Source organism: Poecilia reticulata, chromosome 16 (assembly GCF_904066995.2).
Source record: "Poecilia reticulata chromosome 16, P_reticulata-male-v2, whole genome shotgun sequence".
Classification (NCBI taxonomy): domain Eukaryota; kingdom Metazoa; phylum Chordata; class Actinopteri; order Cyprinodontiformes; family Poeciliidae; genus Poecilia; species Poecilia reticulata.
The window spans coordinates 850,659-875,711 of record NC_088845.1 but is presented as its reverse complement, the minus strand read 5'-3'; the positions used below and the strand labels follow the sequence as shown (position 1 = coordinate 875,711).

Sequence of the window (25,053 nt, the reverse complement as noted above, 5' to 3'; positions counted from 1 at the left end):
TCCAGTCTGTCCCTCAGTCTGTCCCTCAGTCTGTCTCCAGTCTGTCCCTCAGTCTGTCTCCAGTCTGTCCCTCAGTCTGTCCCTCAGTCTGTCCCTCAGTCTGTCTCCAGTCTGTCCCTCAGTCTGTCCCTCAGTCTGTCTCCAGTCTGTCCCTCAGTCTGTCCCTCAGTCTGTCTCCAGTCTGTCCCTCAGTCTGTCTCCAGTCTGTCCCTCAGTCTGTCTCCAGTCTGTCCCTCAGTCTGTCCCTCAGTCTGTCCCTCAGTCTGTCTCCAGTCTGTCCCTCAGTCTGTCCCTCAGTCTGTCTCCAGTCTGTCCCTCAGTCTGTCCCTCAGTCTGTCTCCAGTCTGTCCTCCTCTGCGGCTCCAGTCCAGCAGGGTGTGTGTCACTGTGGGAACCTTCTGCAGGAATCCAGATCTGGTTGCCATAGAAACTGGGATTCTACAATAGCAACACTGTGTGTGTGTGTGTGTGTGTGTGTGTGTGTGTGTGTGTGTGTGTGTGTGTGTGTGTGTGTGTGTGTGTTCTGCAGTATTTTATTTTTAACTCCAGCAGCTCAGTGATCAGGTTGACTCTCCATCAGTCCGGCGGCTCCGGCGCTTTGTGACATCACCAGGTGATCCATGACCTGCGTTGTCCAGGTGACCTCCAGGTCCTGATTGGATCCTGATCCTCCTTCCAGCTGATTGGATCTGGACCAGAACTTTCCCTCCAGGGTTCCACATCCCGGCTGAAATCTGACTCCCAGAACCTCTGCTGGCGCTGCCGGCTCCAGGTTCTGGTTCTGGTTCTGGTTCTGCCACCGGACTCCTGGGTCCACAGCAGGTGTTTAACTCCTCAGTTCTTCAGGCTGCGTATCAGAACCCGGGTCAGAACCAGAACTGGGTCCAGGAAGACCTGAGTCTGGCCCCACGCTGCTCTTTGCTTCACCTGGAGGTCCAGCTTCAAACGGGACAGACGATCCGATTGGTCGCGTGTCGGTGGTCAGGTGTTTCTGCTGCTGCCTGCGCCGCCCCCTGCTGGACGCAGAGGGAGCTGCAGCTGAAACTGCAGTTCTGAGTTCTGGTTCTGAATGTTTCCGTGCCTGGACCAGAAGTCTTCGGCAGGCACCAGGAAGTGAGTGTTGCTATGGAGACAGTAAGGCTGCTTCCTGATCAGCTCAGATCTGACTGAGCTCTAAGGGTTAATTAGGGCTGGGAGGAAGAGGAGGAGGAAGAGGAGGAAGAGTCGCGCAGCGGCTCCGTCAGTCGGTCGGAACCAGCTGAGGAAGAGGAGGAAGCCGCTTCTTCAGCTGCGGTAAGACTAGCCTTCCTCCTTTTCATCGTCATCTTCATCACCCCCTCATTGTCATCATCAGCTGCAACAGTGGGCGCGTGCCCGAGGTTCTGCTCGTGCAAATGTTGAAATGGTGATGAAGAAGAAACACCGTCCATCTCCTCCCTGTGTGAGTGTGAGTGCGCGCGCTGCTGCGGTCAATTCACGCGCACACGCTCGTTCAGGCGCTGGGTAAATATAGAAAGTGATGCGTCAGAGTGGCGCGGTGACGTAGCAACGGTGACGCCGCATTCCTTCACAGCTTCATCATTAGCATCATCATCATCATCATCATCTGGTGGCCGATGAACACACGCAGGACAGGGCGCGTGTTGACCCGGATTAATTCTCCCAGTCTGACCAGTAAGAGACCAGTCACGATCGGTGAAGACAGTTACCATGGCAACACCCGTTGAATGGATGGTCGGTTGGATAGTTTGTTGGATGAATGTTGGATGGATGGATGGACTAACTTTGTTCTGTAATAAGCAGAAGAAGAAGAAATTCTTTAGTGTTGTTAATTGGCAGAGCGCCCTCTGTGGCCGAAGTGGGAAGTGCATGACTTGTATCATGAGATCAGCTGCTCAGACATTCAGAACCATCATCTCATGATGATGATGATGATGATGATGATGATGATGATGGATCTGCAGAGCAGCTGGGATAACTCCGGCATCACCATCTGATGATGTCACAGATCATTCCAACCAATCAGACAGCAGCAGTCTTCTCTGTCTCAGAAGATGTTCATGTCTAAGTGCTGTGTCTTTCACCTGCAGGTCATGTGACTTCAGAGAGGATGTCTAGTCTTGAGCGAGCTTCCAGTGGACGGCAGGTGTAGGAGAGGCAAAGGATCATGGGAGATGGAGCGCCCTTGCAGACGGAGGGGAACGCTCTCCTCAAAGCTGTGTTCCAGGGAAAGCTGCGCCTAGCCCGGCTGCTGCTGGAGGGCGGAGCCTACATCAATGAAGGCAATGAACGAGGAGAGACACCCATCTCTGCCGCCTGCCTGGGGAGCTATGACGACCCGCAGACCCGCCAGAGGATGGTCCGCTACCTGCTGGAGAAAGGCGCTGACCCCAACATCCCAGACAAGAGCGGCCGCACGGCGCTGATGCATGCCTGCGCCGAGCGGGCAGGGCGAGAGGTGGTGACCCTGCTGCTGGAGAACGGGGCAGACCCCAGCCTCAGAGACTATGCCGGTGCCTCCGCCCTGGTCCACGCCATCAACAGGGGAGACCGCGACACGCTGCAGGTGCTGCTGGATGCCTGCAAGGCCAAGGGCAAGGAGGTGATCATTATCACCACTGACACATCTCCATCGGGCACCAAGAAGACCAAGCAGTACCTGAACTCGCCACCCTCGCCTGGCATCGTGGACAAATTATCCCCTGCTTGCATGTCTCCTTCAGAAGTGGAGATCGGCACTGCGTCACCTGCAGGGGACAGGACCAATGGCAAGGAGGGCATCTTCAGCTTCACGCTCACCTCGGCCTTACCACTGCCTTCGGCTCGGCCTCCAGGTGAGAAGCGGCCCCCCCCTCGGAAGCTTCTGAAGAGGCTGAACTCAGAGCCCTGGGGCCTGGTGGCACCCTCAGTGCTGAGTGGAGTTCCTCCAGACCGGCTGGACCCGGGTCTGGAGGAAGAGGGCAGTAGCGACCTGAGCAGAGCCACCGCCGAGATGAACGGCCTATCTATCTCGGAGCCGGTCCAGAATCGGCTGTCAAGACGACACAGCATCGAGACGCACGACCCCTGCTCTCCCAAACCCATCGACCGGTCCTGCTCTGAGGACTGCACTGGCCTCTCTGCCACGTCCTGGGCCGACAAGGTGCAGCAGCACCAGATCCTGTACCGGAGAAACACCGCCCCTGAGCCCCAGGAGAACGCCGGGGGGCCCGGGGCTATCCGGCTTCTGGTGCACCCTAAACTGAGCCGCATGGAGCACTACGAGTCTGACACTCATCTTTGTCCAGAGTCCATCCCTGGATCGCCGGACTCTGGTCGGGTGTCAGTGGAACGGCGACGGTATAATGCCTCCCCATTGTCCCTGGTGACCAGCTCATCCAGGGAGTCTCTTGAGAACATCCCCAACTCGGTGTCACCCATCACCGTGCGCCGTCGGCCCCCAGGTCTGCTGGAGCGCCGTGGGTCCGGGACGCTGCTGCTGGACCACATCTCCCACACTAGACCCGGCTTCCTGCCTCCTCTCAACATCAACCCCCACAGACCCATTCCTGACATTCGCGCCAATGGAAAACCCACCTCCCCCGTTCACAGCGGACACAAGATCCTGGTCCCCATGGCCCCGATATCTCCCAAGCGGGGCCCCGAATTCAAGATGAAGAAGAAGTTGATGAGGAGGCACTCCATGCAGACAGAGCAGATGAAGCAGCTCTCCACCTTCCAGGAGATCCTGGCTGAGAAGGTGGTTGAGTCCAATGGGGACTGATGACAGGAGGCAACAAAGCATGATGGGTAGCTGCTGAGTCCTAGCTGACACCAGGTCCTGGTGACTGAGGTGAGCTTTGTTTGACACCATCTGACTGGATCAGTTCTGTTCACTGAGGTTTGGGCCGAAGTGACGGTTCTGATCCAATGGGATGTTCCCTGCGGCTGTCAGAGTGGTACCAGTTTGGAGAATCAGAACTTTTCCCCATCTAAAACATCAACTTGGAGGTGCGTTTGATTCAGAGATGGTCCTGTATGACGACATGTTGGTGCTGGGCACTCGACAACCAGGCGGATCCTGAACCTCCAGGTGGGTCACAGGGAAGAGGAGGTTCTGATTGGAGCCACACAGTGGCCCCTACAGGACCAGAACCTTTCAGACCAAACCCTCTAAGATCCAGCCAGTGGCCAACCCTGGGTTCTGGTGGCATCTCTGCTGAGGTGTGGGGTGAGAGGTAGGGATGGTCCTCTAAAGACACACCACCCAAAGCATGGAGAACTGAATGAACCTCCTCTCATCACTGTATTCTGGATCAGAACCGGTCCTGTAATGTAACCGGGTCGATTTCTCTGATGTGGATGATCTTCAGGACCTCCCCTACCAGGATCAGCGCCTGCGTGGCTGCAGGGAAGGTACTGAACTGCTCAGAACCAGAACTCTGGTCCAGGTTTTCTGCAGATCTCAGCAAGAACCTGAGGAGTGTCTGATGCAGGCGAGGTGAACCCTGACCCCTGAGGACCAGAGGCACTTCTGGCACAGAACCAAACTCTACAAGAACTTTTTCTTTAACAACCTCAAACCAAGACAGAGCAACTAAACCCCAAAATCAACTTGATTTTGCTGATAAACTCTCTATAACCGGTTCTTAAGATTTCTGTCTTTATTTTTATGCAAACTTGTTTAATTCTGCATTATTTCTGTCTAAAGCAGTCAGTGCTGCCCTCACTAGGTTGAAGGGTGGCTACTGCAGCTGATTTTTCCTGTTGATTCCAGCTTTACGTCACTCAGCTGACATCACCCTCATCCACACGTGGCTCCGCCCACTTTGGTGGTATTTTCATAATTTGTCAGGGGGCGGGGCTTTGCTGTCTGTTAGTTACATTTTAAATTTGCCTGAAGGTGGCGCTTTTGTCCTGCTGAGCTTCACGAACTGAATGATGCTGATGTGCAGACTGCCCCCTGGTGGTCACAGCAGCGACAGCAACAGGCCTGCAGGTTCATGGATCTGTCAGTTTTCATCTGCAGCTCGGTAAATTAAAACTAAATCTCTTATTTTAATGATTCAACTGAAAAAATTTACTTATTTTACAGACTTATTCCAGATTGATATCAAATAATCTATGTTTGAAGTGTTTCAGTTAATGTAGATGTTCTGCTTTAGTTGAAACCTGAAATTCAAGTTCTGAGAAAATCAGATCAGACCAATAAAGAAATATTCTGAAATGGATGGAAAACTGAGTGGAAGGAAAAAGTGTGAGGACCAAATCCTACGAGGTTTTAGAGACGTTTTCTGATTGGCTGTCCCTGCAGGACTTGGTACCAGTTCTGATCGCTGTGGTTCTGTAAATGTTTGGTGCAACTGATTCTCCTCCATGTTCTCTGAAGAGGAACATGGAGGATGAGGGACAGGAAGCTGCTCTTCCTCACTCCTCCAATCTCTGGAGGACAACCTGATGCACCGAGGTTCTGATGAACAGAACCCGGTTCTTCCACATCAACGATTAGAAAATAAAACGCTGATTTCTGGGTCGGGTCAGAAACTTGCTGAGACACAAACCGTGAAACTAAAGACGTTTATTGGAGATTAAAATATTCCTTTAGACAGGAAGTGACATCATAGTTACAAATCACCACTCAAAAACAGTCATCACTTAAGTGACCAATGAAATCTGCTCAACTGAACTAAGCTCCGCCCACACACGATTCTGCAGGAACTGGATCAGATTTTCAAAATAAAGCTTCAGCTCGCATCCGGTGTTGGCGTCTAGTAGCTTACACAGATAGGCACGTAAGAGGAGATGGCTCACTCTGATCATAAAGTCCTCAGATGCACCAGTGGATAAAGTGCAAAGATCAGTGAAAGCGGGATGTATTACTATGGATCAAAATAATATAGTGTGATCTAAAATAAAGATATGCGTTTGGGCAGATGACTTACTCTGCTTAAAGTTTACTGATATGGAGTGTTTAAAAAAACGCTTGAACAGATGGGAGTAAAACAGAGCTCTCACTCTGTTATGTACTGAGGTCCATTTTAAACAGATAGTGTAGAACAGATGTCTCACTCTGATACATACTGAGGCACATTTAAAACAACAGATAGTAGTGCAGAACAGATGTCTCACTCCAGACAAAATGGCAACAGGTGTTCATTTAGTCAAGCAGTGAGACACCAGACAAAGATAGGAGTGAGAAGAGAGAGTATTCATTGGTTTATTTTTTGAAGAACTTCTTGTTGAGCAGGAAGATGAGCAGATTGACGTTGACTTTGGCTTTATCGAACATCTTCATCACCGCCACACCCTCGTACTGCAGCTGCAGCAGATCCTGGGAACAAAGCACAGCAGCTGGAGCGGGGCAGGTCCAACAAACCAGAACCAGAACCAGAACCAGGCAGGGCCTGAACTGGGTCATTATCACTCCACAACAAAAATCCCAAAGAAAGTTAATATTTCAGAAACTTCTGTTCAGGTTAAACGTCTGTTAACATAGTTGTTGAAACTCGTTAATCTATGAATCGTAAAGAGATTCAGGAAGTGAAGAGGTTGTTCAATCTGAGATGTTTTCCTAATGTCAGGCAGACCTGGCCTGTGTTCTGGTTCCGACCCGGTTCTGCTGGTACCTGATATCGGAGCAGGAAGTCCTCCATCTGGACGCCCAGGAAGCGGGCGCTGACGCTGAAGCTTCCCGTCTCTGGACCAGGTGTGATGTCGAAGACGACGTTCCTGAACCTGGAAGAGGTCAGAAGGTCAGTGGTGGTGATGTCATGGTGATGTCATGGTGATGTCATGCTGCCCGCCTCACTGTGTGGCCGGCAGGTCCTCGATCTCCAGCAGCACTCCCTTCTCCTGCAGCCGGGCGGCGCTGTAGCTCAGAGCAGGAAGCTTCTTCTTCCCTCTGCTCTCTGCTGCGTTCCTATTGGTCCCTTTGCTGCAACAGAACAACCGATAACGGCGCCGTCAGGCCCTGAGAACCAATCGGATCTCTGGAAGCGCGGCAGGTCGTCTCACCTGCCGGTAGTCAGGTTGTCCAGACAGGAAGTGATGTAATGCCTGTAGAAGTCGACCTGCTGGCAGTGGAAGCTGCTCTTCTCCTGCAGGCGGCTCAGAGTCTGTTGCAGCTTGTGAAGCTCCGCCCTCCGCCGCTGGCGACACGCGCGCTGCTGCCGGATGTCCTGGAGGGACAAGCCGGGTTCAGTCTGGGCCAAAACCGGACCAGGCCGGTTCTGGTCAGGCCGTTACCTTGGCAACCATCTGCAGGAGCTGCTCCTCGGCCCGCGGCGGCCGCAGAACGCCGAGCGCCTCCAGGCGGCGGAGGCTGCGTACGATCTTCCTCTTCTTCTCCTCCAGGCTTAGGTTGCCGTTGGCGACCAGAGACGGGTTCCTCTTCATCTTCTCAGGCGTCTGAGCGTCCTGCCGTGCCCGGCGCTGCACCAGCCGATCGTGACACACTTCCTGTTTGGAAACAGAACCCGGTCAGGCGAGCGTCGCGCGGTCAGGCGAGCGTCGCGCGGTCAGGCGAGCGTCACCTGGTCAGGTGAGGTCTTTGTTTTCAAGATGTCCCTCAGAGAGTCACCTGGCTGAGTCCTGATAACGTCGATGATCAGCTGCTTGGTGCTAAAACCAGAACCACAAGTGAGCAGAGCAGAACAACGTGCTGACCTACCTGGACAGGTGAGGCAGCGCTACCTGAGCAGCAGTCCCCGGACGTCCGGTCGGTCTGAAGAGTCGTCAAAAACATTAAATTTGTTGGTGAGCGTCAGAGAAACTTCCATCTTACTGAACTCTGACCCTGGATCAGCTGATGCCTCCCCTGGGGATCAAAAACTCGTCACACCAGGCGCCAACACCTGGACACCTGGGTCCAACATCCTAGTTTACACCTGTACGGTACTATGCTGCAGCAGGTAACGGTACCGTTGAGCTCCTGCAGGGAGGGAACCGGTCCGAGGTCATTCAGGATCAGCCTCAGTGGGTCCGACGGGTCGGGACACAGAACCTCCTGGTGCTCCAGCAGCAGCTGCAGAGATGGAGGCAGCAGGTTCAGGAGTTTAATGTCTTAAAGCGACAGTACGTATGAATCCTCCAGGAGCCATTTTATAGCCAGAGTGTGTTACATATACCAGACATGATTTAAAAGAAATTCAACTTCATAGTTTAATATCTTGAAATTGGGCTTCTGTCTCTTTAAGAAGCTGCTACTCTGACGCTTCACCTTCAGGAAGTCATCACAACAGTGTTTCTCCATGATGCCGTTTGCAACTGGACTGACTGGAAACTGCAGCCAGAGGAGGAGCTGCGCCTCAAAGGCGGGGCTAAGTCCAGGTGTTTAGGCGTGGTCTCCATGGCGACCCAAATGGTTTCTCAACCAAAGGATTTCTCAACATGAATGAAAAACCCCAAAACAAACAAACCAAAGCAACACACCCGGGCCGTAACATGATGTAGAACCTCTTGGTCTTACGGCTAGGCTAGCCTCGGCTCAGTGGCGCGTCCCCGGAACCACAGGAACCTTCTGGGCCCAAAGAGTCTGGGTTCTGCTGCGGCTCACCTTGTGAGTGTTGAGCAACTCGCTGACGGAGATGTAGACGATCGGTCTGTTGACGATCAGCTGCTCAGAGAACTCGTCCATGCTGAACCGCTCCTCTGGTTCGGGAACGTCACAGACGCTGTGCAGGAACTTCCTGTCCAACAGAACACGAGCGGCAATCAGCAACGCCTTCCCTGACCTTTGACCCAAGGCTGCTGGCATCTGTACCTGAACCTGCCGTGGGTCTGGGTGATGTACTGGTTCAGGATGCGAACGTGGTAACCGTCTCCGTGGAAGTGCTTGTTGGCGGCGGCGTGCTGCAGCATGCGGGCTACGGATCCCAGGATGTGGCGCTGCTCCGGCTGCAGGGCGGATCCGGCCGACCGGTCCACCACGTCGAAGCCGTCCGGAGCCACGATGGCCGGATTCATGTAGCGATAGTACACCAGGTTTCCCACAATCTGCAGGGAGCATCCCGGTTAGAGGTTCTGCTTGGAGGGGAGCGCTAGACGGACAGACAGTAGAACTAAAAGTCTGTTCTAGAAATTCATCGGTGCCACATCCTGAAGATGCTTCTGGCCGTGTTCAATCCAGACCAACCTGAGCTGAACATCCAGATTTTGTTCTGAAGGTTTGATTATTCAGTACTGAACAGATTCAAATCCAAAGAGGGATAGTAATGATCCAGTCAAACTGGGAGCCACTGGGAGCGTCCCAGTACGACTCACCTTGTAGAGCTCAGCCTCACTGGCTGCAGGGAACTTTGTCTTCAAGGCGTCTCGGAGAACCTTGGCTGTGTAACGTAGGCCATACCTGCCATCAACAGAGACCAGCCATCAGAAACTGTTCGACTCAAACTGTCCAGCAACAATAAGTAACAGGATGTCCGGCTGTGGGCGGACGCCGACAGGAGAGAGCAGGAAGTTGGGGACCTACGGGAGTTTGTTGAGGTTGGAGGTGATGGCTTTGAGGACGCGGTCCGTCAGGTTCTTCAGGTTGATGATGGCGATGTCGATTCTTCGTTGGACTTCCGGATGGGACAGGGCATCCTCCGCAGAAACCTCATAGGGTAGAGAGCTGAAGGGACAGAGCCGGTCAGGTGAGCCCCTCTGTGACCTAATGACCTTGTCCTTGGCGTCTCACCTCTTGTGTCCGGTCTGGGTCTCGGTCTGGTTGATCCAGGTCTTGTACACCTCCAGCGGGTCGGTTCTGATGCTAAGGGTTTGGTCCAACAGGATGTCCCGCAGCGCCGGACCCAGGGAGTCCCGCAGGGCGTTCTGACCGCGCGCCTGCCGGTAAAAGTTCACCAGCATCTTGATGACGGTGGGATTCCCGGTAATCACTTCCTGCGGCTGCTCCACCTTCAGTCTGACATCACACACAGGTGTGTCCAGGTTCAGAGTGACGTCACAGCCTTGAGACAGGTGCTAGATGACATCATAGGAAGTTACCTGATCTCGTATCGGAGCGCTTCGGTAAAGAGCTGCAGCAGCAAGAAGGCGTCTCTGCGGTCGGAGCCGTAGTTGAACAGGCTGAAGACCAGCATCTCCACGAAGCAGGTGGAGCGGCTCTGCGGCATCAGGAAGATCACATGGGCCAGGTAGAGGGGCTGCGTCTGGAGCAGAGCAACACGCCGTTACACCTGCAGCAGGCAGAGCAGGCCGGACTCACCTGCAGCAGGCAGAGCAGGCCGGACTCACCTGCAGCAGGCAGAGCAGGCCGGACTCACCTGCAGCAGGCAGAGCAGGCCGGACTCACCTGCAGCAGGTAGAACAGGTGCTGGTAGGCCTCCAGTTTCTCCCTGCGGTCGCGGCTCAGGGCCTTCAGCCCTTTGCTTCTCTCCATGTCCATCAGGTCCGACAGGTGATCCTTGTTCTTCCCGGTCAGCTTCTTGCAGTGGGACACCACTTCCTGTTGGAGGCACGAGTCATAACCAGCAATGTGGTTCATAACCAGCAAAGCGGGTCGGAACCTGGAACGGCTCAAACCTGCAGCGTGGCCCGGTTCCGGACCAGCAGGCCGATCTTAAGGTCCATCAGGTCGAGGTCGGACTCCAGCCGCCGGTTAGCGCGGATGCTCCGCACCACTTCCTGCCGCAGCCGCAGAAGCTCCGCCTCCTCTCTGATGTCACCGTCTCCAAGGTCGAGCAGGTGCAGGAACCTCCTGATCACAGACAGGGGGGGCGTGTCCGAATGCACTGGGGAGGGGGAGGACCCAGTTAGTGACGTCACCAGTCAGGCACTGTGAACTCACTAGCAGTAGGAGTTGCACCGACTCGTCGATTCTTTACTCCGCAATGACTTTTACTGAGCCGGTCCACTAGTCGCAAACACCTGACAAAACTAATGAAAGATAAACTAGGTGAGTTCGTCAGACAGCTGGAATTGTATAAAAATGTTAATAATTTACCAAAAAGAAACTGAAAATTCCAGCAAAGGCCACCAGATTATGGGCGTTGCTTAGTGCAGCGGTTGGCGCGGCGCATATAGAGACTGTAGACCGGGTGTCTGGAGTCCGACTCCCGTCCTCGGTTCGCTGGGCCCGGGCCTCTCTGACCTCTCTGGCCTCTCTGACCTCTTCCTGTCGGATTGCTGTCAAAGGGAACTAGTGCCAAAAACATTTTAGTCTACAGGAGTGATGTGGGGCAACGCGTCATGATGTCTGGCTGTTTTATCCTCCAGCTGATCAGCGTCACTCTGCGTCTTCCAGCCTGGCAGCTTTACGCTCTTCTAACGTCTGGAAGCAAAGCTTCACCCTGAGGGTCAGCTGGAGGCGATGTCTGCCGCCGTCTGCATGTGGGTTCAGAGCCAATCAGCAGGAGGCAGCGCTGGGATCAGCCGTAACCTACGGGATCCGGTCAGGAATCAGGATTAGTTTGGTTGGTGATGCTCCGCTGTGGTCAGTGGGATCATTTAACTCCTAAATGTCCAGCGGTCAGCAGCATCAGCCGCTGGTTGAAAGAAAGTCAGACCCGACTTCTCTCTGCTGCTCACTTTTTCATTATCACGAAAAAGTTTGTGATAATGATCAGTTTCTTGTTCTTTTAATTCTGCATAATAGACTTAGTGAAAGTGGGTTTTTATCAATATTTGCCGTGAATGTAGCTGATAAAGCCTCCAAGTTGTTCAGCGTTTTGTGCTTACATCACTATGACATCATCGCGACTGAACTACTCTGATTCGACTTTCATCATGTTGTAGTCCAGTGGTCCCCAACCCCCGGTCCACAGCCCGGTACCGGACCGTGGACCAATTGGTACCGGGCTGCGCAAGAAATTAAATATTTCCGTTTTATGTATTATTTGAGTCTGGAGGATCTTTTATTTTGAAAATCCTTTAACCGGATTCTCTCGGTTACTTGCCGCCAACACTGAGGCCACAAGCAGCAAAATGAGTCAGAAACAGATCAGATGTTTGGAAAGTTTCTCTGCAAAGGAGAGACAGGAGGATGGATTCATCCCGGACCGGGAGGTGAGTCCCACATTACAAGCCGCTCTGCGTAACATGCGGCGACCGGCTGCTAATGAGGCAATGAAGCTTCAAGCTGCTTCACCACGTAGAGACCAAGCAGGCTGTGGATATCAGCAACACTTCAGGTGTTATTGTCTCCATCACTCCCAGATGGACCGTCTGGTTGCAGAGAAACAAGCTCAGGGCTCCGTTAGTCATTATCGTGAGTTAAAGTGTTCACAAAAGTAAAATGTTCGTTTTTGTGGCGCTTCTGTTATTTAGAAGGGATATATAAACGTTACCATAGCGACCAGAGTCAGAGCGTTTGGGTCGAGAGGAGATGAGTAGAGCTTGTGAGTCTTAAGTCTGGTTTAGACGGAAAGATTTCAGAATGTCGGCCGATTCTCCAAACCTCTGTGACCACAGAGCTGATAAAGTCCAACAGGTTCGATCGGTTCGTGTGTCCAAGGCAGGAGGAGCAACACGACCCGATTCCAGTCAGAACATCCCGATTCCAGAGGATAATCCAGGAAAACCCCCAACATGGCGGGAATTTAGAATAACCAACACGGATGAGGATGTAGAAACAACAGTGATAGTTTGTGGAGTCATTTTAGAGATAAAAGATGTAACAAAAAGAAAAGGCGGTGGATGAAAGACGACGGAGCAGCCGCTCTATTTGCTGCTCTATGATTTGGAGGTGAATGTTTTTTTTCATAGTTAACATTTTTAACTGAATAAACATAATAATGACCTTTAGAAACATTTCCACATATGATCTCTGATATCCACCGGACTCAGCTGTTTGGGATTCCCCTCTGCTCTGACGTCACCGCGCTTTCTGATTGGCTGTCGTCACATTCAGCAGGTTGTTCTCGTTCCCAGTCAGGAAAAACCCCACAGGCTGCGATAAAAAGGCCAAGACAACCAGAATCGGGTATATTCAGGCTTTAGCGAGAACACCAACATACCCCCCCCGACCGCAACAAAATGTCGAAGTCTTGACCGGTCCACGATCAGAAGAAGGTTGGGAACCACTGTTGAAGTCGATCTTAAGAAATATGAAGTTGTTTAACCCGTACCCAGCAGGCGGTACTGGTGCCGGGCCCGGCTGGCCCGGAAGAACGCCTGGATCTTCACCACAGCATCCACCTGTCGGAGGGATCACACCATTACCATGGAGACGTCACACACACCTGGACACCGGGTTCAGGTTAGAACCACGGAAACTCACATTCTGCCTCAAGAATCGGAGCCGGGTCAGAAATCTCCTCCTGGCGAGCCACATCCTCACCAGCGCCTGGATCTGCACAGCAGCGAACCACATAGCGTTAGCGTCCACCGCAGCAGCTAATGCTAGCATCCACATTGCTAAAGAAGAAACTTTGCTGAAGATTAAAATCTATGATCATCTCTGATGTTGAGCTCATGCAGTAATTTAGCAGTTTGAATTGAAAATGATGATTGTGTTGATATCTAGTTAGATTAAAATGTGATTCGTTGATTACAGACCCTGGATTGAACTCCATTATTCATTTTAATGTAGTCTGACTGCTAATCTGAACACATAAATCTGTTCATCTGGACATGCAGAACTAATTGTGGTTTCCAGAACCATAGATGTTCTGTGAGGTTCTGCTGGGTCGGATGTCCGGACTCCACCAGGTGAGTCTCATCTGAGGGTCTCCAGGTGAAGATGTTGTGACGGCCCATAGCGGTTACCTTGACGACGGAGCTCCAGTTCCTGTGGAGAAGCTGCAGCCGGCGGCGGTACGCCCTCTGCTGGATGAACCTCCTCCAGTGAGACTGAAGAACAGAGAGAGGCAGTGATGATGATGAAGATGATGATGAAGGTGATCTGAACAGCCGCAGCTCTCACCTGGATGACGACCACAGCAGCGCTCTGACCAATCAGGTAGTGCCGGCGACCCTCCAGCTGCTGCCTGACCAGGAAGCCCCGACAGCACGCCTGCAAGCTGACCACCAGGGCGGCGCTGCTGCGCCACAAGATGCCGCGGTTGTAAGATGCTGAAACGCTGCTCACTACTTCCTGCAGGGGGCGACAACAAGTCAGGCTCCAGCCAATCACGTCACTTCGCAATAAACAAAAAACTATCAGACACGATCAATATCAGTAGCCAGAATATTCAATTATTTACTGATGCGCACAGCATTCTGGGAGGCAGAGGCGAGCTAAGCTAGCTGGGTAGCATCAGCTCATTCACTAATACAAAGGACGAACCAATAATTATTGATAACAACTGAAATGAAACAGTGATACATTTCCAACCACATTGCCCAGCCAATCAGAGCCAAACTCATAAAGCTCCAGCCAATCAGAGCCTATGACACTAGACATGAATCGTGTCTCAGTCTACAGGCGCTTTTCCACCAGCCCCCTTACCGCTGCGATCCGGCGCGGCTGTTCTCTGATCTCAGTGCCTATTGAGGGTTAGCATTAGCAGGACGATGGAGGTACAGCACCAGAACCATCTGACTGGCTGCTGACTGCATTCATTGATTGGCTCCAAAACAACCTTAAAGTTTAGCTGTGGAGCAACATGCTGTCTGGGTTAGGCTGGTTCCTGCTCAGTTCAGGGGCCTCATGCAAAAAAGAGTTTTAACACTAAAACTTTGCGGACAGAAAGTTCTGAAAAGTGCGGCGCACCTGTCCTTTATTAACCCTAATCAGCGGGAAACAGCTGCTGCTCCGCCTTTCGCCTCCATTAATACATATTAATGTAAATTAGTATAAATACCTGGAAGTCTGTCGCCAGGTGAAGCAGTAACCATGGCAACCATCCTGGCTAACAGAAACTGGACGTTTATTCATAGCAGAATCATGTGAATAAGTTACAGAATAAAGATGCTTTATGTCCATAAGGCTCATTCACAGAGCGGGAGGCTGCAGCTGGACCGGTACCGGTACCGGTACCGCCCGGCTCCTGCTCCAAGTTCTGCTCAGACCCAGGAGGATCAGTCTGGATGAAGCTAATCACCAATAAACCATCAGATCAGTCTGATCAGTGATCAATCCTCCCTCTGGATCCTCCATCAGAGCCAAAGCTCCACACAAGTTTTGTCCTGGCAGCTGGAGGAGGAGCAGCTCATCCTGATAACTTTGCCTGTGAATTATTTTTAAAGTCACAGTTTTTATAGTTATATTTATCGACATCATAACTGGATTACTTCAAACCTAAAGACCGGGAGATTTTCTCACTTTTATTTTTACCTCACTTTTCTTCACCTCCAAGTTGAACTAGGGCAAAATGCCCCCGTCTGACCCCAAGGACATTAGCAGTATTCTACAACGACTTCAGTTTTTAGGAACAAAGATTCAACGGCTGGAGGTGAACTTTGAGATCAACGCTACCTGTGGATATGAAACAACTCTTCCTCAAATCAGCGGAGAGGTCGTACACCAAGCAGCTCACCCTGGATCGCTCAGGGAGCCAAGCCGAAACAAAAGTCTCACACTGCGGATCCCATGAGACGACTAACAGGGAGAACCCCTCACCTGGATGAATCAGCGTGGCCGGCTCTGAGATCAATACAACAACCCTGATACAACAGGCTCTGAGCTGAAACCCACCTTCAACCTCAACACCTGCTCCGCCAAAGAATAGCAAACAAGCAGCTGGAACCAAAACGACTTCACCGACCCCAAGGACAAAGCGACCAGCCCGAGCCTCAAAACATCCTGACTCCGTGGGAATCCCACTGAAAAACAGATTTTCTGCACTTCAGCCTGAGCCTCTGAGTGAAAACCCACCTTCAAACATCAGCAATGAGGCTAAACCAACGCATCCACCGCACAAAGCTCCGAAGGACAAAGTGACCACCAGGAAAATGAAAGGTACGCCAAGAGTGCTTATTGTTGGAGATGAGGCAGTAAATGGAATCAGTCATGTTTCAATCCCAAGAAAACGAGAGTGGTTTCTTTTCTTGGTGACACTGTATCTGATTTACTCTCTCTAACCACTGATCAGCCAAACATGGAGACTTTAGTTGTGCATGTTGGAGCCAACGATCTGGCAAAGCAAAAATCAGAGATTCTGAAAAAGGACTTTAATATTCTTCTGGACACTATGGGAAAATTAAAAATGAAGTTATTTCTCAGTGGTCCAATTCCATCACCTCAATGGGGAGACGAAAAATATTCCAGGCTGGGCATAATAAACAAATGGCTGATTAAAACCTGCTCTGCCAGCTCAGTGACCTTCATCGATAACCTCTGGATCTACTGGCAGCACTTTCACCTCTTTGGAATAGGAGGACGCAATCTTAACAAAACACGGAATAAGGCTGCTCACTGCAAACATTTTTCATTTTATCAACAAGAACAACAACAACAATGTGACCATCGCTTCAGAAGAACAGGCTCAAGGATGTCTGACTAGGATGGAGCCCTGCGCTTATCAGGAGCACAGTGTCCCAAAACAAACTGATAAAACATCGACTGGGGAATGAATGACTGGTTCCCCTCCTCCTTCCCCTCTCCCTAACCTCTTCCCGCTCCCTCCTCCTTCCCCCTCCCTCTCTGCTCCTACACTCACTCACAAGATCAGAGTTTCTCAGGAAGTCGATCACTAAAGAGAGTCGGGCTGCACCTGAGCCGCCTGAAGATGCTGGTGGGGGATCCGGGTCAGAGAGGAAGATGGACGGACTCCTCCTCCTCCCAGCTGGATAGTATGGATCAACAGGTTCGCCTCGGCACGACTTTCCGTTGCTCTAACATAGCAAACCTCACTTCATCTAAGCCACCTGCCTCTGACCTCCCTGAGGATCCAGCACTCTGTGTTTCTGAGGTCTGAGACCGGGGTCCAGATATTATCTTTACACCCGCCTTCCTCCAGAATGTGTCTGGCCCCCCGGCACTGCAAAACAGGACATTACCTGTCCGGATCACTATAAGAAAAGTTACAAAAAACAGAAATACTAAAAACAGTGGTCTTAATTCAAACCTCAGACTGATCCCCTGCCTAAAGGAACCTCAGACTGAAGAGCTTTCAGCCTCCAACTCACTTAAACTGGCTCTTTTAATACCAGATCTCTCTGTTCTAAAGCTCTATTAATTAATGATTTCATCACTGAGCATAATATTGATGTTTTATTTCTGACAGAAACATGGCTGAATGACAATAATGAAGCAATCGTACTAATTGAATCAGCGCCTCCTACGTACAGTTTTTTAAGTGAAAATAGAAAACACAAAAAAGGCGGAGGCGTGGCTTCAATATTTAAGAATACCATAAACTGTAGTAAAATCTCTTTGGGTAATTTTATGTCTTTTGAATATCTTGGAATCGAGGTAAAAGGCCACAAATAAACTTTGACACCAACTCTATACAAAACTCCAACATATGTGGAAAATTTCTTTACGGATTTTAATGAACTACTTCTCTCTATGCATCGATTATGATTGTTTGATAATTGTCGGTGATTTCAACATTCATGTTGACAACCTGAAGACCGAGGGGCTAAAAAGCTGTTTAATATATTAGAGAGTTTTGGTTTAACTCAACATGTCAAACAAGCAACACACACTCAGGGACACACACTGGACCTGGTTATCAGGGTGTGAATATTTCCAATGTCTCTGTAACTGATGTTGCCCTGTTGGATCATTTTGCTGTTTTCTTTGACAGTTTTTATCCGTTAACTTGTTAAGCCCGACGGACCCACCGGTGGGTCCAGCTGTCATGTGACCTCGACTCGCTCTGTAAACAAAGACTCCACGTGCCTTTAAAAAAATTTTTTTTTTATTATCCGCTAAAAAAAGCTTTAATCTTTCAAAAACTATTCTGCATAAAGGTTTTGCCCAAAATGTTAAGATTTTAGAGCTATTTAAAAACAGCTGATGAGATTTAAAGGTCCTCGGGCGATGACGCAACTGCCCGGAAAACCCCCGATCAGCTGATCATCACGGCCATTTTATGGCTTCACGAGACAGTGGAAAGACTCTCAGAGTATGGCACAAGATGTCGGCTATGCAAAATCATGACGTATTTTCCGGAACCCGATCTAAATGTATGCGTAATTCATGCGTTCTCCACGCGCTCTCCGTGGCTCTCCGTGCATAAGCACGTGTGGTACACGGGAGTCTGAGCACGTGGAGTTATCTCGGTTCCGTGAGTTCTGTTTTGATTTATTTATGATAAATCGATCATAGCAGCAGAAACTGGACGATTTAGAGGCTTTTGAACAACAACGGTTTTCCGATTTGCTACGAGTGGAGCTAGCTCTTCTGATAGCTTACGGGCCGAACAGCAGTTCAGATTACCCACCCTTCTTGGAGTCCTTAGAGGGGGTATTGGACAGTGCCCCTCCTGGGTTGTTCTACTGGGGGACTTCAACGCTCACGTGGGCAATGACAGTGAGACCTGGAGAGGCGTGGTTGGGAGGAACGGCCCCCCCGATCTGAACCCAAGCGGTGTTCTGTTGTTGGACTTCTGTGCTCGTCACGGATTGTCCATCACGAACACCATGTTCAGGCATAAGGGCGTCCATATGTGCACTTGGCACCAGGACGCCCTAGGCCGCAGTTCGATGATTGATTTTGTCATCGTCTCATCAGATCTGCGGCCGTATGTCTTGGACACTCGGGTGAAGAGAGGTGCGGAGCTGTCCACTGACCACTACCTGGTGACGAGTTGGCTCCGGTGGTGGGGGAGGAAGCCGGTCAGACCTGGCAGGCCAAAACATGTAGTGAGGGTCTGCTGGGAACGTCTGGCGGAGTCCCCTGTGAGACGGAGCTTCAACTCTCATGTCTGACAGAACTTCGAACACGTTCCGGGGGAGGTGGGGGACATTGAGTCTGAGTGGACCATGTTCTGTGCCTCCATTGCAGAGGCGGCCTATCGGAGCTGCGGCCGCAAGGTTGTTGGTGCCTGTCGCGGCGGCAACCCTCGAACCCGTTGGTGGACACCTTCGGTGAGGGATGCTGTCAAGCTGAAGAAGGAGTCCTACCGGGCCTTTTTGGCCTGTGGGACTCCAGAAGCAGCTGATGGGTACCGGCGGGCGAAGCGGCATGCGGCTCGGGTTGTCGCTGAGGCAAAAACTCGGGCGTGGGAGGAGTTTGGAGAGGTCATGGAGACAAACTTCCGTACGGCTTCGAGGCGATTCTGGTCCACCATCCGGCGTCTCAGGAGGGGGAAGCAGTGCAGCACCAACACTGTTTATAGTGGGGATGGTGCGCTGCTGACCTCAACTCGGGACGTTGTGGGCCGGTGGGCGGAATACTTCGAAGACCTCCTCAATCCCACCAACATGCCTTCTGTTGAGGAAGCTGAGCATGGGGACTCTGGATTGGGCTCTCCAGTCTCTGGGGACGAGGTCGCCGAGGTGGTCAAAAAGCTCCTCGGTGGCAGGGGCCCGGGGGTGGATGAGATCCGCCCGGAGTTCCTTAAGGCTCTGGATGTTGTAGGGTTGTGTTGCCTTGTGTTGACTCTGCAATATCGCATGGACATCGGGGACAGTTCCCCTGGATTGGCAGACTGGGGTGGTGGTCCCCCTGTTTAAAAAGGGGGACCGGAGGGTGTGCTCCAATTACAGAGGGGTCACACTCTTAAGCCTCCCTGGTAAGGTCTATTCAGGGGTCCTGGAGAGGAGGGTCCATCGGATAGTCGAACCTCGGATTCAGGAAGAGCAGTGTGGTTCTGGTTCTGGTCGTGGAACACTGGACCAGCTCTACACCCTCAGTAGGGTCCTGGAGGGTTCTGGGAGTTCGCCCAACCAGACTACATGTGTTTTGTGGACTTGGAGAAGGCGTTCGACCGTGTCCCTCGGGGGGCCCTGCGGGGGGTACTCCGGGAGTATGGGGTACCGGGCCCTTTGATACGGGCTGTCAGGTCCCTGTATGACCGGTGTCAGAGTCTGGTCCGCATTGCCGGCAGTAAGTCGGGCTCGTTTCCAGTGAGAGTTGGACTCCGCCAAGGCTGCCTTTTGTCACCAATTCTGTTCATCACTTTCATGGACAGAATCTCTGACCAGCCGAGGTGTTGATCCGTTTTGGTGGCCTTAGGATCGCATCTCTGCTTTTTGCAGATGATGTGGTCCTGTTGGCTTCATCAGATCGTGATCTGCAGCTCTCACTGGAGCGGTTCGCAGCCGAGTGTGAAGCAGCCGGGATGAGGCTCAGTGCCTCCAAATCCGAGGCCATGGTCTTGAGCCGGAAAAGGGTAGAGTGCCTTCTCCGGGTCAGGGGGGTCGTCCTGCCTCAAGTGGAGGAGTTTAAGTATCTGGGGATCTTGTTCACGAATGAGGGAAGAAGGGAGATCGACAGGCGGGTTGGGGCAGCGTCTGTCGTGAAGCGGGCGCTGTACCGGTCCGTCGTGGTGAAGAGAGAGCTGAGCCAAAAAGCGAAGCTCTCGATTTACCGGTTCCCACCCTCATCTATGGTCATGAGCTTTGGGTCATGACCGAAAGAACGAGATCACGGATTCAAGCGGCCGAAATGGGTTTCCTCCTCCGCAGGGTGGCTGGGCTCTCCCTTAGAGAGAGAAGCTCGGTCATCCGGGAGGGACTCAGAGTAGAGCCGCTGCTCCTCCACATCGAGAGGAGCCAGTTGAGGCTCGGGCATCTGGTCAGGATGCCTCCTGGACGCCTCCCTGGTGAGGAGTTCAGGTCCCACCAGGAGGAGGGGAGACCCAGGACACGCTGGAGGGACGATGTCTCTCTATGGCCTGGGAACGCCTTGGGGTTCCTGGAGGAGCTGGAAGAGGCTGGGGAGGGAAGTCTGGGCCTCCCTTCTGAAGCTGCTGCCCCCGTGACCCGACCCCGGATTAGCGGAAGAAAATGCACTGATAAAAACAATCTGGACAAATCACTACTGCAGAATTACAGGCCGACCTCTGACCTCCCATTCATCAGCAAAGTAATTGAAACAGCAGTTTTTAAACAATTAAATAGCTTCCTAACGATAATGAATCGCTTTGACTCCTTCCAGTCTGGTTTCCATGGTTACCACAGCACAGAGACGGCCTAGTCAAAGTGTTCAATAATATACATATAAATACAGACTGTGGGAGAACCACAGTGCTGGTTCTGGTTCTGTTGGACCTCAGTGTTGATCAGGACATTCTAGGACCGGTCCAATCCTAGGACCCTTCTTTTATATATTTATATTCTCCCACTGGCTCAGGTTTTAACAGGAAATAGGATTAGCTACCATAACTATGATACACAGCTCTACATCATGATGTCACCAGGTGACCTTTGACCCCATCCAATCACTGAATAGATGCTTAGAACAGATCAATGTGTGGATGTGACAAAACTTTCTCCAGCTGAACAGAAACAAAACTGAAGTTATTATCTTTGGACCTAAAGATGAGCGAACCAGAATCAATGCACAGCTTCAGTTATTACAACTAAAAACCAGCGATCAGAACGAAACCTGGGAGTAGTGATGACCTCTGACCTCTGACCTGAACCTTCAGAGCCACATTAAGACAGTCACAAAGTCGGCCTTCTATCACCTGAAGAACATCTCCAGGATTAGAGGACTGATGTCTCAGATCTAGAGAAACTCATCCATGTTTATCTTTAGCCGCATTGATTCCTGCAGCAGCGTCTCATCAGGTCTGACTAATAAATCAATAAAACAGCTGCAGCCGATCCAGAAGCTGCTGCAGCCGACCCAGAAGCTGCTGCAGCCGACCCAGAAGCTGCTGCAGCCGATCCAGAAGCTGCTGCAGCCGATCCAGGAGCTGCTGCAGCCGATCCAGGAGCTGCTGCAGCCGACCCAGGAGCTGCTGCAGCCGACCCAGGAGCTGCTGCAGCCGACCCAGGAGCTGCTGCAGCCGACCCAGGAGCTGCTGCAGCCGATCCAGGAGCTGCTGCAGCCGATCCAGGAGCTGCTGCTGCTGTTCTGACTAAAACCAGGAAGATGGAGGCATAACTCCAGGTTTAAAGTTCCTCCTCTGGCTCCCTGTAGCTCAGAGAATAGACTTTAAAATCCTGATGCTAGTTTATAAATCACTGAACGGTTTAGCACCACAATACATTAAAGATCTGCTATTGCTGTACCAACCGTCTGGACCCCTCAGGTTCTGGTTCTGGTTCTGCTCTGCATCCAGAACCAGAAGGACGAGGAGAAGCAGCTTTCAGCTTCTATGCACCACAGATCTGGAACAAACTTCCAGAAAACTGTAAAACAGCTGAAACACTGAGAGCCTATAAATCTCAACTTATAACCAGCTGGTTAGAGTTGATTATGGCTAAACTAGGGTTAGAGTGCCGGGTTTTGATGTCTTTGATGTTTTTATCTTTACTTTTCATCTAGTTAGTAACTTCTTTTTATTTCTCTTTCACACTGTCTATGTAAAGCCCCCTGGAAAATGTCCCAGTTAAACGAATCTATATCTACGGCTGTGAGAATCCATGTTAAATGGCCTTTTAACTAAAACTCTGCGGTGTGAGACGTTTAACTGAAGTCCTACAAGGGGTTTTAATGTTTTTATCTAACATTTTTTTTCTTTAAAAAAAAAAATTCTGTCTCTGTGTATTCACCGTCACATGCCGTTTTTATTTTAATTATGTAAAGCACCTTGAAATGCCTTGCTGCTGAAATGTGCTATACAAATAAAATTTGATTGATTGATTTACGGCTCACCTGGATCAGCTGCTGATATCCTGTGACTGCAGACACACCTGGATCACCTTAAATAATCAAACCTGTTGATTGTTTTTAATCAGCAGGTTGGAGTTAATCTGCTGATCCAACCTTGTTTTCTTCTTTCAGTGAGAATGAAACGAGTTGCATCTTTATGAGACACAAACTGAGGAAAAGTATTATTTACATTCTAGTGAGGTTTTCACATCCTTTCATTTTATTTTCTTTATTTTGTGTGCGTGTTAGCTTATTGCCCGAGGATAAATGAGGATGTTTACTTTTAAACAATATTAAAATCATGAAAAACATGGGTTTGGTGCTTCTTGGTCTAAATAACTGAATGTACCGATTTTCCGCAGTATAAGGCGCGTAGAACAGACGCTCCAGTTGGAGACGCCGCCGGTCCGTGTTGAACCGACGGGACGCAATTTGTTCCGTCCTCTAATGTGGGTGTGTAACAATAAAGAAGGTCCTCAGGACTTTATACAGTAATCTGCCCCAGTCATTGTTTCACTCACCGTGTTGGTGTTCAGATATTGTGCCCAACTGCATTCTGGGTAACAGACCAACCGACACGCTGCCGCCTCAGCCTCTGTCTCTCTTCCCCCCCCAGCTTTAAACGTATAGAGCTGGTCCCTTGGTGACCCTAGTCGAAGCTCCCGGATGAATATCTAAAGCCACTTTGTTGACATAAAGAATGTCAACCAAACAGTCCGACTCGGGTCGGCGAGGAGAGGAGAGATTTCTGGGCCGGACGACGGTCACCTTCTCCACCACAGCATGTTGGTGGAGAAGGTGGTGCTGAATGACCTGCAGACGACCTGATCATCAGGTCGGTAGGTAGATGGGTCAGTCAACCTTTAGTAACAAACCAGGTTCTGACAGCTATCCCAGCATGCACCGCGCTTCTTCTTCTACGGGGAAATGAAGTCGGCGGCTGCTTACCGTAGCTGCTGGACCTGTAGTGGCTCCATGTTGGTCCATATATAAGGCAGATTATAAGGCTTTGGAGGAAATGGAAGGTTTTTAGGTGCCTAATAGTGCGGAAAATACGGTAATCAGACTTCAGTGTGTTTAGTTGAGTTTTGACGCTTTGTAGTTTCATATTGTCCACAGAAAACGTATATATGGGACCGCACTTTTTTTGTGGGCACGCCGCCTTATGCACGAGGCCCCAGGCGTTTAATCTGACCAGTTGCAGCTACAGGCCCCGCCCCCTCACCTGTATATCCTGCCGGGTCAAGAAGCATCCGCGGTTCTGGAAGCCATCTGGTACCTCCCAGCTTCCCTCCAGCCGGCTCAGGTGGAAGTAATAAAACGACCCGTCGTCCAGCCGGACCCGGACCCATGGACTCCGCTCCGCACCTGGACGGGTCCGGTCCGCCAGCCGGCCACTTAGCTCCTGCTGGTACGCCGCGGCGCAGTCTGGCAGAACGCCGCGCAGCTGCAGGTCCGGCAGGGCCAGAACCTGCAGCGTCTGCTGGGCCCGGTTCTCCTTGACCGCCTGGTTGGCGGCCGCCAATACCAGGCACACTGCAGGAACGGGTCAGAACCACACAGGTGGGTCAACAGCTTCTGGGCCCTGAGGCCTTCAGCTAACCGAAAGGTTCTGCAGATGGGATTGAAGCGGGTCGGGAACGGTTCTGATCGGACTCACGCTTCAGGGCGTTCTGGCTCTGCTGATTGGCTCGCTTCACTACTTCCTGGATATCAGCCAACCACAGCTCAGCTCCTGGATCTCTGCTCGTCTGATTGGACAGAAGCAGAATGATGAGGATCCCTCAGTAAAGCGTTGGTTAGCCGTTACCTGTGTGTGCTCACCTGGGCTTTGTCGTTCCTGCAGCTGGTCAGCAGCACCAGGTACCTGCAGGCGTTGGCAGGTATGATGTCCTCCAGACCACCAGAGGGCAGCAGCAGAGCAGACAGCAGCTGCTGGACGTCTCCTCTCATCAGCGCCTTGTTTATCAGGCCGACCGCCTGGAGCTCTGTTACACAGGTAAACACAGGTAAACACAGGTAAACACAGGACCCCTGGTGCATCAGCATGAGGAGTGTGTGTGTGTGTGTGTGTGTGTGTGTCATACGCTGATGTTCGTCTTCGGCGCAGCTGTTCACGCTGTTGATTCCTTCCTGCAACTGATTCCAGGTGAGCATGGCTCCACCCCCCTGCTGCTTCACACCTGCCAGGTGCTGCATGTACCTGGCCAGCACAGACTTCTTCTTCATCATCATCATCATCATCAAGTGCTGTGGAGCTCAGCAGGTAGACGACCTGCTCTCACCTGTCCATGAGGGCGCTATCCACATCACAGAGTCCTGCAGACGGACTGACCAATGAGAAGCTGAACTGCTGCAGATGTCCCGCCTCCAGGCTCTGATTGGTCAGAGCAACCGCTGACAGCATCTCCACGGCAACAAACAGCTCTTCCTGGTGCAACTCCCCCTGGAGGACAGAACAGGAAACTACAGGACCAACT

The 25,053-nt window shown here is 51.4% G+C and overlaps 2 protein-coding genes across 4 annotated transcripts in view; one reads left to right on the top strand and one right to left on the bottom strand.

Moving 5' to 3' along the window:
• The first annotated feature begins 1,204 nt into the window (after positions 1–1,204).
• ankrd34a (ankyrin repeat domain 34A) lies at positions 1,205–5,217 on the top strand. The gene is made up of 2 exons (XM_008430580.3): positions 1,205–1,293; positions 2,091–5,217. Exon 2 carries the CDS (start codon positions 2,168–2,170, stop codon positions 3,761–3,763), a length of 1,596 nt encoding a protein of 531 aa, XP_008428802.1. The 5' UTR covers positions 1,205–1,293; positions 2,091–2,167; the 3' UTR covers positions 3,764–5,217.
• A 325-nt stretch (positions 5,218–5,542) lies between these two features.
• The window catches only part of iqgap3 (IQ motif containing GTPase activating protein 3), a 32,734-nt gene continuing 13,223 nt past the window's right edge, over positions 5,543–25,053 (bottom strand). For 2 of the 3 annotated variants that reach the window (XM_081616984.1, XM_017309351.2), the window contains exons 13-37: positions 24,859–25,019; positions 24,661–24,776; positions 24,398–24,561; positions 24,234–24,324; positions 23,799–24,109; positions 13,841–14,011; positions 13,684–13,767; positions 13,196–13,267; positions 13,044–13,113; positions 10,501–10,709; positions 10,271–10,423; positions 9,964–10,127; positions 9,656–9,880; positions 9,449–9,589; positions 9,241–9,325; positions 8,741–8,973; positions 8,534–8,666; positions 7,900–8,002; positions 7,672–7,795; positions 7,512–7,599; positions 7,225–7,437; positions 6,994–7,157; positions 6,788–6,913; positions 6,606–6,714; positions 5,543–6,310 (exon numbers count right to left, since the gene is read on the bottom strand). In XM_081616984.1, the coding sequence (XP_081473110.1) occupies positions 6,197–6,310; positions 6,606–6,714; positions 6,788–6,913; positions 6,994–7,157; positions 7,225–7,437; positions 7,512–7,599; positions 7,672–7,795; positions 7,900–8,002; positions 8,534–8,666; positions 8,741–8,973; positions 9,241–9,325; positions 9,449–9,589; positions 9,656–9,880; positions 9,964–10,127; positions 10,271–10,423; positions 10,501–10,709; positions 13,044–13,113; positions 13,196–13,267; positions 13,684–13,767; positions 13,841–14,011; positions 23,799–24,109; positions 24,234–24,324; positions 24,398–24,561; positions 24,661–24,776; positions 24,859–25,019 (3,624 nt within the window). In that variant the 3' untranslated portion in view covers positions 5,543–6,196. The remainder of the gene's footprint in view (positions 6,311–6,605; positions 6,715–6,787; positions 6,914–6,993; positions 7,158–7,224; positions 7,438–7,511; positions 7,600–7,671; positions 7,796–7,899; positions 8,003–8,533; positions 8,667–8,740; positions 8,974–9,240; positions 9,326–9,448; positions 9,590–9,655; positions 9,881–9,963; positions 10,128–10,270; positions 10,424–10,500; positions 10,710–13,043; positions 13,114–13,195; positions 13,268–13,683; positions 13,768–13,840; positions 14,012–23,798; positions 24,110–24,233; positions 24,325–24,397; positions 24,562–24,660; positions 24,777–24,858; positions 25,020–25,053) is intronic. The other variant, XR_014091469.1, reaches the window with a different exon arrangement.

What these genes read in the sequence shown, in the direction of transcription:
- ankrd34a (XM_008430580.3), top strand. Translation starts at nt 2,168, where the DNA reads ATGGGAGATGGAGCGCCCTTGCAGACGGAGGGGAACGCTCTCCTCAAA.